Raw genomic sequence first — 12,195 nt, 5'->3', positions numbered from 1 at the left:
TATGATTTAGTTTTATCTCCAAGACTGAAGATTTTGATTTGGTTCAAGACGACAGAAGAATCTAACATGCAAGCACCTTTTATAAAACTTGTGCGCTCATTGTGTCTCTCAGTTTGAAGTGTTTTTCACCTTTGAAGGCATGAGGAAAGGAGGAAAAGAAATATTACAGCTATTTATGTGATTATGCAATGGAGACAATCACCTGTCACGTTGTCACTAGCACAAGTTTTACAGTGTGCAAATACCAAATAAATCACTGGCAGCTTGAGTGGACACTGGTGGGAGAAATACACAAACTTAACATACATGTATTAACAAAAAGAAAGTAGAAGTACCATTCCAATGTATTTACTATTAATATTTTAAGTACTAGGTATGTGCTGTAAAATTTGTATAAAAGTGCACATACTCCACAAAAACAACCTTTTTTTAATGCGACTGAACTTTTGATATATAGTCTATAAATCTAAAATGTTTAGGCCATAACAAGTTCCAAAACCATATTCTGTTTTAATTTCTTCTTTAGTCTTTAGCAATAAAAACCTAAAAAACACACCAGTGAAACAAAAACATTAAAACATTTAATGAAATAAGTAAATACAGTTCCATGTCCTGAATGAAAATTATTAAATAGTGCAGCTATGCAGCCCAAATATCAGGATGGTTGGAAAGAAAAAAACAAAAAACAAACAAACTTTGGGACTCCCTGCTGGCTGAGCAAACTCCGCCCAGGACCAGGCGTGGTTTGCTGAGGCAGGAGGTGCCCGCTCCGCCCTGCCTCTGTATATTCACTAGCTGTCACATCAGCGGCTCCAAGACAAGCACTAACAGCGAATCACTCTGCACAGCGTTTCACCTTCCTCTGTATCGTCTCCATCCCGCAGACACGGACCTGGATGTAGAGATGTTCGCGGCGCTCTCGCTTCCCTTCCGCGCGTTTGCGCTCTAGCTCTGCGCTGCGCTCCCGGGACCGAGGCACGTTCCGCTGCTGCCCGAACAGGGGACTGTTGTTATTTAGTAGGTCGCCCGAGACATCACTGTGTAGAGGAGTGAGGGGAGACGGTAGAGACTGAGCACACCACAGAAGACCACACAGTCGTGACAGCGACAGGCCCCCTTTCGGGCACTTGAGAGCAGCTATTTGTGAGCTCCATCATGGCGAGTGACTCTCCAGCTCGGAGTCTGGACGAAATCGACCTGTCCGCTTTGAGGGTAAGAAGATGTGGCCTTTTTAAAAAAAAAAACAAAACAAAAAACGTGGCTTCATCTGGAACAAACTGTGTGTGTGCGTGCGTGTGTGCGCGCGTCGTGGGCGCGCTTCTCCTTCTTGCACCTGACAGCGTTCCCTGAATAGCAACCGGCAGGAGAGCAGGGGGGGGGGAAGCTGCAAGAGGCAGGCGGATGTGTGGGAGACGAGCAGCCAGGCCACAATGTGTCAAAGTATAGATCCATTTATATTTAGACTTTAAATAACATGACAGCTGCCAAGTGTACCTGAAGCCTCATCTCCATCCAAGTCAGTGACAGGATGCTTGGTGGTGGGATGCTGTAGCTGCAGAGGTGTGTTTGTATACCTGTTTTCACCCACCCAGTATAATTTAGACAAATCAGCCTCAATTCATTTTCACAATTGCTGTTTTGATGCTGCGTGTATGTGTGTGTGTGTGTGTGTTGGTATGTCTGTGTGCCTGTGTGTGTGGGTATGTGACAGAGATAGAGAGGGAGCACCAACATACCTGTAATCACTGTAACCCTACTCTCATCAGAGCTTCAGTGTTGCATCCTATTATAGTCAGTTATTTTGTACATTCGGTGTGTGATGTAAAATCAAAACACACGCACAGTCGCACACACTAATGCGTTCTTGTGTGTATGCGTGGATGTGTTTTCGCTTCGCTGGGCATGGTTTGTGTGTTGTTAATGTGTGGGTGTCTGTCTGACGAATAGTCAGCCGCGCACCAACAACAGATACTGCACACGAGGAAACGGTTTTCAGTTCAAATTCATGTTCGCTGCTCTGATAACCCAAACTAATCACAAACAAACACGATGCAGTTGTTGTCTGCCAGTCTGTGGGTACCTGCCTCCTCGTCTGCTTGATTGTGCCCGCATCACCATTCTTACATCCTTACCTGTCTTAACCTGTTTCACTTCACGCTTGTTTGCTTCTCACTGTTCCTGCTTCACTCACTAACTGCTCATCCATCTACCCTCATGCTGTTCCTCCTTTTTCTATCAGTTTTACGGCCTGTTTTTCAAGCATCTCGTCTGTCTGACTAACAGAATGCACCTCCCCGTCTATCTGCCAGCCGTTCTGTCTCTCAGCATTACTCCTCTCTGCCCACCTCCCGGCCCTGTCTGCATGAAGTGTCCACAACAAATGTGGCTTTTAAGCACTTATCACCTAGTGTGTTTTCATCAATGAAGAAAGCTGAATTGGAGATGGAAAGAGAACATTAAGGCTAAGAGGAGATGAGGAAGAATGAGACAGAGGAGACATGAATAGGAATGAGGAAGAGGAGGAAAGTATCAGGAATTCAGTCCTTGCACGCCTTTGTCTTTTACATGCAATATCACACGTATCTCTCACTGTGACCTAGTGACAGTTACAGTCGCACACACATGTTCACGTTTGCTTTTACAATGTATGGTCATACAGATGTAAGTTTATTTCAACAGTCTGATCAAATGTGATCATCTGACACGTCTCTTACACACTGTAAATACTTTATATGTGCAGAGTTAGTGCTTATGAGCAAAAAGAGAATTCGTTGGAATAATTTGTTGGTTTAGGGGTTGTGAACGTGTCACTCAGCCTCAACATCACATACTTGTGAAAAAAGTTGGAACAAGCGAATAGATGATGTTTTAAGCCTTAAAGCTCAATTATTAAGGATGGATTAAGACTTTTCTGGAACATGCTCCCACCTTCCTGGGAAATGTTCTGTGTGACAGCGTAAAATCTCTAGGTAAATACAGGTTACCAAAGAAGTCTTGAAGAAAGAAAGATAAGTCCCTCAACATGTCCAGACCTCCCCTACACACACACACACACACACACACACACACTTTTAACTGTTTGTCTAACAGTTGAGCTGCAGTTAACAGATATTTCTATAATCAAGTAACTGGATGATGATGCTTCTGATTCATGAATCAATCACTGAATGTACACAACATTCAACAACATCTCTCCAAACGACCGATCAGCCAGGCATGAAAACCTAATTTCCACTGGTGTAAAAGCCAGAAAACAATCAAAGCCTCATACTTGAGCAGATGCAACCAGCAAACTTCAGGCAATTCTGCACCATAAATGACATCATTGAATATAAAATTGTGTTTATTAATTTATTGTCAGGCGACTGTATATCTAATCTAATATTACACTCAGAGTTGAAGCCACATGTAATTACAACTCGAACATTAGCCATGTCAGCTGTAAAAACCTTTCAGAGCGTTTTCATTTATAAAGTGTGTTCATTTTATATTGAATATTAACTCTCCATTTAGTTCAATGTTAAATTGAATCAGCTTATTATAGTGTCCAAATATGTGAGGGTTAATAAAAACATGGGAAAATCCTTTGGGAGCCCACCCTGGTTGCTAGTTTGCGTAGGACTTCTGTATGTCTATTCTGAAGTTCCTGTGCTCCAGATAGCGCCAGGGTGAGTGCAGTTAGTGTGCACCGAAGGTGAAGTACAGGGAAGTGAGATGGATTGAATTAGAGACCCTAAGAGGATGATAGGAGTCATGCTGGGGCTGTGGCTGCCTCTTATAAAACCACTTACACCTAAGAGCACAGATCACCACCACTTGTTTTTACTAGAAGATGCTGTGGTAGCCTAATTCCCAGTACATCTCACCCAGACATGTACAGTTCATTAACAGGAGTCAACTCTTAATCACAGATTTACAGCTCGCCGAAAACGAGCCGCGCCGCAGCGTTTGTTCTGCGACACTAATGAGCCCATCGGTTCCTCGCCTCTCGCCTTCCATCCATCTCTGCCAACTTGTTATCTGACACCTTTTTCTGTCATCTCTCCATCCATCCCCCTCATCATTCAATTTTCCTTCTACATTTGTGCTTGCTATTCTCTCGCTGTTGTTTCACTCCATCTTCCTTTGGCGTTCCTGCCGTGCACCATGTGGTTCAGATACAACGAAGGGATTCCGTTCCTACTATGGACTTGTTTACATGCACACGGTTCCTTCAAGCACTTCAGCTCAAGTGTGAGTGTACACTTTGTATCAGACTGCGAAAGGAAAGGAAAGTAAATGAGTTAGAGAGTGCGTGCTTGTGCGTGCTTATGTTTCAGTGCATATTTAACTGTCTTTAAAACAAGTCAAAATTTGATCTATTGGAATTTAAGTTATAGAGCCCTTTCCAAGCCCTGCATTTCCAAGAAATCATTTAGAAATCAAAGAGTGCAGCTCTCCGTCTGCACAGGAATCATACGCTCACTAACAAACTACTGATGTTTTCTGCTGGAAACATCTTCCTAGCAAAACCTGCCATTATGTTTAGAAGAGAAATCAACCCTTTACTGAGTCATTAATTGCAAAAATGACACTGAATCCAACCTCATATTGTTGTTTAAACAGAGCTAACTTGTAAATCTTAGTGTTTGTGCAGCAAAAAGGAGACAATTAAAGACCTAATGTGGCTCCATCACTGACTTGGGGGGAAATAGGTCAACTAGAAGCAAGCAGGCAGAGTGGAAAAGAGGGTGGGAGGGAGAGGGGCATTTCTCAGCGACAGACTGCCATACAGTATATAGACTATTCATGAATAAGCTCTGTGTAAGCCTTGGGCACTGCTGTGGCCCCGTTACTATGGCGTTCATGGTGAGAGGCTGAGGAATGTGGATGTAGAGAGAGAGGGAGGAGATCTGGAGACGAGTCTTTTTCCTTGGACTACTTTAGTCACTGGTCACATCGCCACCTTTACCCCAAGCTCAGTCTCTGTCACTTTCTTCTTCTCTTTCTGCTCTTTCTGTCTCTCATTGTCCCACTAAGTCTCCCTATGCTCCATTCATCTTCATGTCCTGTTTCTCTCTGCATCCATCAATCCTGCGCTGTCCTCCTGTGTCCTTCTCTCTCTCTTTCTCTGACCATGTCACCATCCCGTCATCCTCAGCTGCTTATCTTTCATCACAGATCTCACACCTGAGTCCCTGCACAGCACATTCGTCTACTGCTAGTGTGTGTGTTGCTTATGTGTGTGTGTGGTGCTGTGGCTATGCTTCCTGCTGGTTTACCATCTGTTGCTCTCGTCAGCTGAATGGATGAACCCGTGCTTCTGACGCCTCTGACCTGCCTGCGTGTGCACGTCTGGGTATCGCTTTACTTAAAAATCACTGCCTGTGTAAAAACCGCAGCGTTTTGACCTCTGCTGCCTCTTTGGCTGTCATTGTGAGTCATGTCAAGATGGGAAACAGTGCTGGCATCTACTGGGCTTGATTCTCTGGCCTTTCCCACTCAAGTGAAACATGCTGCATCCACATAGGTGCTGCTAGGGTTGATGCACAACACCAGCAAATGTCACAAAGACCCGACAAGGCATAAGAAAAGAAGCAAAGGAGACAGAGAAACTGGGAAAAATACAGAAGCAGCAAGTATGAAAAGCCACTTCTCTCTCCACTTTACTTCCCACTCAGTTCTGACTGTGCATGTGTGTTTGTGTGTGTTTGATGGTCACTGCACTTAAGAACAGCTGAGTACAAGCGCAAGCCCCTCCCACCACCTGATACACACAGATACAAAAACACAATCCCCCATCACCCCACTGCTGCCACTATCATAAATACCCACCCCCCCTCCACATCTCGTCAGAGCCAGCTGACCTACTTCCTGTCTAGTCAGTCAAGTGGTTGACTGTACATTGTGTGTGTGTGTGTGTGTGTGTGTGAAATAGGCCACAAATGTTATTTTCATCAGCATAAAGAACAAACTACTTTGTTCTTTTGTGTTTGTAATGAGTGCATTTTGTTTTGAGATCACATCTTATCTTCAGTAATTTGTGCCGCTGTTTGTATGCACAGATTAGCTCTACCACATGTGCACTGATTCATTTTCTTCTTTCAGTGGAAGACTAATATTCACTTTTTCCACTGTTACTCAGAGAAACGTGCTCACGCCTCCTCTCTTTTTGTTGTACATTTTATTTCCTCCTAATCCACATAAGCTGAAGCTGTCAAGATGTTTATTTATGTGGGTGTGTGTGAGTTAAATACGTAGATGGTCTGAAATGATAAAGGAAATCACAATAGATGTGATAGGCATATAGATGTCGTGTTGTTTTTTCAGTTACATTTCTGTTGTTCTGTTGAAGTTTCATATGAACTGATATGACAGGTATGATATGATATGATATGATAAGATTTACACAGAACTGTTGTAAAACTATAAAGTGAAAGCGAGTTAGGTCGATCCATTCAATGGTCAAAAGGTACCACTGTGTTTACTCAGCGTTTAAGTGTCACTTCTCCAGTGGAAGCACTTAATTCTAAAGAGTCAGCTGGGAAAATGTAAGAGAGGTGGCACTGGCATACACTCACACAGTACCAACACAGAGAAGTACTTGCATTTAATCAGAAATGTGAGTGTCAGCCAGAGACAAGCAAGCAAACAAGAACCACACTAACTACACTGAAGGTACACTTAGAAGGTGCCAGATAATCTCAAGTGTTTCTCAGAACTTGGCAAGTGATTAATAATTAATCACATTAATTGTTCCGCTTCCTCAATCAGCCGCATTTTTTTTAGTCCTCAATTTCGAGAATTTCAAGGCACTCTGATATAGACTGAAAGTCTTTTACCACCGCATGACACACATGCTGTATTTGTTTCAACTCAGGAATTTCTTATGATCCCTAATGGGGAGGTGTTATTTAATGTAATTCTAATAGGAGATACTTATGCATTATGGTCAGTTGAACCATTTATTATTTTCTGGTTTTAACTAGAATTTGCTTTTGGTGAGTTGGTGGCCAACAGTAAAAGTCACACATGTTGTAAAGAACTGCAGCCCTGCACTCTAAATCCTATTATTTCTAATGGCCTGGCCTGCTCGTGGACCAATATGTCCTGTCTGGAGAATGTAGTGCAGAGCCTTGGAGATCAAACATTTCTTTAAAAATGTTCTCACAGAAGTTAAAGGAAATAATGTTTCTTTGTGGGTTTGGAAAATGACCTGTCCTCTAGTTCTCTTGTCAGCTGTGAATTTCAAAAGCTGATGAACAAAGCAAAAATCTGCACTGTCATGAGATTTGAAGTAAAACCTCTTTGTAAAATATCTAGGAAGAAATGCCATGTGGCTGTGTTTTTTTATCACGTCTATTAGTTTATCTTTATTCTTACTTTTCTCAGCACTTTCAATATTGTTTTACAAGCTGTGTTTTCTGTTACCGTTATTCAGCAGCTTCATGCAGACGCATCACATCGTGATTCATCGGCCACCACTGAGGTCATGTGGCAATCATGTGACAATGCAGCAGAAACACAAAAGGAGAAAAGGAAGGAGACAAAGTTGCTTGTGTCATAGGGATTTCTAAACTACAAACACACAGTCACGAGGACACTCGTAGACACACATGCAGATGCACTGACAGAGCCTGGTGCATGCTGAGAGCTCATTCTGCGAGTGGCCTATAAAATATGAATGATATCGTGCTGTATTTTTATCAGCAAGCCCGAGGACACGTATGAACTGGAGCACTAAAACGCTCTGTTTCTCCAGCCACGGCGCTCATTCTGTATTCTGTGTGTGTGAGAGAGCTCCACATGCGCGCCTGTATCGCATGTCTTCCAGTGCTTGTGCGTTCTGTGCGGATACGTATTTACATCACGTTCCTGTGCGTGCATGGGTTTTATTTATCTGAGTGTTTCTTGTTGTGTAAAAGCAGGAAGATGAAGAGAGTCCAGCCTTAGATGTGTCCCGGGAGTAACTGTCAGAAGATTGTGTGCAGCTCTGAGAGTTAATTCACACAGCTGCCAAACACACGCAAACACTTTGAGAAAGAAAAAGGAGGTGAGAGGAGAGAAAAATCTACCTCCATAAGCTGAAGGCCTGAGAGCAGACAGTTGCACCACTTGCAGAATGCTGCTGTCTGCACTGTTGAAAAGCGGATCGCAGTCTCTCTCCAACCCTCTCTTCCGCACGTACACATGCGTTTAGTTAGACACACACTCTTCATTTTGTGCCCACTCATACTCGTTAGAACATTTGAACACTAGCCCTTGTGTAGGAGTGTACTTTTGGCAGAGCATGTGGATGTGTGGTTATGAAAGTGTGAGCGAGCGAGACAGCGGGAGGATGTACTTGAGACAGAGCGCGAGAGCATGAGTTCGTTTGCATTTATGTGTGTGTGTGTGTGTTTGTATGTGAGGGAAAGAGCGCGTGTGTGTCTGCAGCTCACAACAGAGAAAGAGGGGTGAAAAAACGACAGGAAAAGGAAGGAGAGAGCAAGAAAAGCACAAGGCCCTGTCCTCAGAAACAGCTGACAGGTTGACAGGCCTGCTGAGACTCGCAGAAACAAACATACACAGACAGAGCGAGGGAGGCAAAGTGAGAGAGGGATGGAGAGAGAAACTGGGGAAAGAGAGGAAGACGAAATGGGAAGAGAAGAAAGTGAGAAAGTTTTCAAAGCTATAGTGTTAAAATGCTAACATCTTGAGCTTATAGACGTTATTATAATCTAACTTCCAAATGCATTTTGTGTGTTTTCTCTATTAATTAATTTCCTCTCTGAGTGTGACAACACATATAGATCTGTGAACAATAGCTGCAAAAAAATACTGTAGCTGCAGTTCAACAAAAAACTGGTGCATGGTATGAAAGAGAAGTGCAGAAAATGAGAACGAGAGCGCAACAAAGACACAGATAGAAAGGACCAACTGTGAACGAAAGACATAGGAGAGAGAAGTGACGAGGTTAGAAAAGAGAGATGGTGATGGAAATAGAGTGCATGTGTGGTTTTTCAGAATGGAAATAAAAACATGTTTTATTGAGAGGGGAATCGTCTGTAAGACAAGGGGGGTATGATGTTGTATTACATGTCTGTCCCAGTGCTATGCAATTGCACAGTTTGTTCCTGTAAATCAGCAATGAAATAAGCCCCCAGCTTAAAATTAGACATTTTCTATGACTCAATGATGATTTCTTTCCGTGGTTCCTTTTTTTGGTTTGGTTTACAGATAATATTATGGTGAATTATCAAAGGAGAAATGGAAATAATAAATGACATATTGCTTTGGATGTTTGGCTTATTTTTAGCTGAAGTTCAAGATTATGGTAAATAATCTGCTCTTATATATTAATTTACAGTGTTATAAAGTTCATACATACACAGATGACAGAGCTGCCGTACAAGGTGTGGACCAGACCAACTGGAAGCAACTTGGGGTTCAGTGTCATAGTCAATGGGAATCAAACAGACAGCCCTACCTTTACAGTATAGATAGATAATAGACACAGTCTTGAGTAAATACAGGCTCAAGAGTAGCTGCAGACAGCCCTAAATGAAAGAATGAGGCATAAAGATGACAAGTTAACACTGAAACAATATAAGTAATGGTGTGTAACATTTACTAAACTAGTTAAAACAGAAGTTTCTGGGGCTGAACCTATCCTGGACTCTGTTAGGAACAAAGAACAGATCAGAACGAGAGACTGTAAAGGTGAAAGAGTGGGAGAAACATACAGTAGAAAGACTTCGCCTGGTTGGAGAACAGAAGCAGTTTGAAAGAGAGAGAGAAAGCTGGAGAGAGTGAATACCAGCTATTGTTGGAATGCCGTAGCAACACGCGGCAGAGAGGAAGGGGGAGGTGTGTGTGTGTGTGTGTCTGTTGTGTGTGCACAGAGGTCAGTGGGTTTTATCCTCTGTTCGAGCTGCTCCATTTCAGAGATGCATTGAATTCTGTGTTGGCAGCCGACTGTGGGCTTAAATTATTAGCTAGTCTGGACACAAGCCTAAAACAATCCAGCGCTTTTTGGTTTCATATCAATGTGTCAACGCAAACAGAGTTAGTGGAGGAAGACATCAGCAGTGCCTGGGTAGAGGTGCAACTCCAAGTGTTCACTGCAATATAGACACTAGTACGATCAGTTTAAGATATGAAAGATAGGCACAATGTCCCTTTAGTAGGACACTGTAAACATGCTGATGTTTAACAGGTCTGTTAGCATTGTAGGATAGTGAATGTCATTTATTTTGCATGTATTGCAGAAATTACATTATAATAACAATATATACTTTTGACCCAATGTAGAAGACACTAAATAATAAGTCACTAATGTTGTCACATTCTCCTTCACTTGGTTTCCTGCACACATGTGACAGTAATCATCTTTAGTTTACCAAAATAAAATAAAAAAGTCACATTTGTGTTAGAAAAGTGAGGGGAGCATGATCGTGTGCCTGTTATTCCTATTTATCCTAATAATCTATGTCTTTCTTCTGCTTTTCCAGGATCCTTCTGGCATCTTTGAGTTGGTTGAGCTGGTTGGAAATGGCACCTACGGGCAGGTGTACAAGGTAAGCTACTTGCACAGCCTGCAATACACATTAGTCTGTCATCCTGATAGTTTGCTCCCATATCTTACCCACTCTTATACTCTCCAAGCTCTCCATTTCTGTTCCTTATTCCAGCCTACATGGTTTAAAAAAAAAAAAAAAGATGTGTGCACTGTGACTGAAGGAAACCAAGAAGACAGGAGATAAAAGCAGTTTGAGATAAATGGAGCGAATGTAAAAGAGACTTAAATGCAGCGAGGAGCAGCAGGATCTAGTGTGCATTAAAGTGCTTTTAGGAGATTTTGTTATCACTCCCTTTATTCTTTTCTTCTGTTCTTCCCCTCTATTGTATTTTCATTTGCTTCTATACCAATGCAAGGGTTTTGTGCATTTTCTCTTTTAAGACAAAGTATCTTAAGGGTAAGTGTTTCTTTGGGACACAGGAAGTGCCTGTGCTTGGTCTGATCTTGTGACATCACTGTGGTTTGAGGTTTCTGCTGTCAGCTGGGCTCAGGTGTTTCCTGGTGTCATTAAAGCACTATCTCTATGTCCATGTCACTGTCTGAACTTCCTCTTTTTATTGCATGCCATTCCTGGGCCTTCCTTTTTCCTGTTTTTTTTTCTGCCTTATTCTATCATTCTGCAGCACGTGGCACACCTCTAGCTGAAACTAACATGTGTTTCTTTTGTATGTGACAGTATGGACATGTGAAGGCCCCTGTGCATGTATTCTGTATGTGTTGTGAGGCACGGTGTCTCATGGAGCAAGTCAAGGGCAGGTGGTGATGGAGATTGGGCCAGATGAAAAGTCAGGCAGAGGTCAGACATGGCTTTGCACACTGCTAGAAGAAATCTGACATCCTCACGTGTGTGCACAGTGCGTGCATGTGTGTAAGGGACGGAAGGGAAAGAAGAAACACAAAAAGCAACGGAGAACAGCAGAGTTATGTGTATCCATTTATTGCTGACTATGCTGTCTTGGTGAAAGTCATGGCTCATTTACTGGCTGACATTCAGCCGGTCTGTCCATATACATTACTGAGCCACGAAATGCCTATGGCAACAACGCTGGCCTGTTGGGTCTGTAGCTCATACAGCTGATCCACACTGGTTTACAATTGGGTGTTACACAGTGTGGAATACTCAGTTGAATCCATAATGAAGTTTTATCTGTTGTTAGATGGCACAGTGTTAGTCTATTTGTTTTTTAAAATACTGTACACATTCAAGACTTCATAAGTAAAAAGGGGACATCATCAGATCATCATCATCAGAGCTGCAACTATTTTAATAATAAATTATGTTGCAGAACATTTTCTAGTTCCAGCTGTTTGGTTGTAACTGTTTATGATGCATCAAATACCATACCCTGGATTTTGGCCTGCTGTTTGGAGAAAACAAACAATTTTATGGTTTAATATCGATCTATAGTTAGTTGTAATGGCATTTTCAATATGCCATCTGCATGCAAAGTCATGCAGTACAAAAGACAGAAAAGATGCTGCCACAAAGATGCTTTCTAGTGTTTAGTTTTAAAATTGCTCCTCTAGTGCTGGGAAATAGATACAGATGTAAACTGAAAAAAAGATTGGACTCATACATACAGATGAAGAGCAGAGTCACTTGAGCATAAAGGCCATCTATTTTAAATTCCTCATGCAACAGACTTCACAGGCAA

The 12,195-nt window shown here is 42.2% G+C and overlaps 1 protein-coding gene across 4 annotated transcripts in view; it reads left to right on the top strand.

Moving 5' to 3' along the window:
* The first annotated feature begins 800 nt into the window (after positions 1–800).
* The window catches only part of tnika (TRAF2 and NCK interacting kinase a), a 47,714-nt gene continuing 36,319 nt past the window's right edge, over positions 801–12,195 (top strand). For 2 of the 4 annotated variants that reach the window (XR_003297401.1, XM_026339048.1), the window contains exons 1-2: positions 1,156–1,212; positions 10,473–10,538. Coding sequence is in view for 3 of the 4 variants with exons in the window: in XM_026339048.1 (XP_026194833.1) it covers positions 1,156–1,212; positions 10,473–10,538 (123 nt within the window). In the remaining variant the exon portion in view is untranslated. Of the gene's footprint in view, positions 1,213–10,472; positions 10,539–12,195 lie in introns of all 4 variants that reach the window. The other 2 variants (XM_026339049.1, XM_026339047.1) reach the window with 2 other exon arrangements.

This window comes from Anabas testudineus, chromosome 22, assembly GCF_900324465.2.
Source record: "Anabas testudineus chromosome 22, fAnaTes1.2, whole genome shotgun sequence".
Lineage (NCBI taxonomy): Eukaryota > Metazoa > Chordata > Actinopteri > Anabantiformes > Anabantidae > Anabas > Anabas testudineus.
The sequence above is the reverse complement of the archived record's forward strand: the minus strand, read 5'-3'. Positions and strand labels throughout refer to the sequence as shown.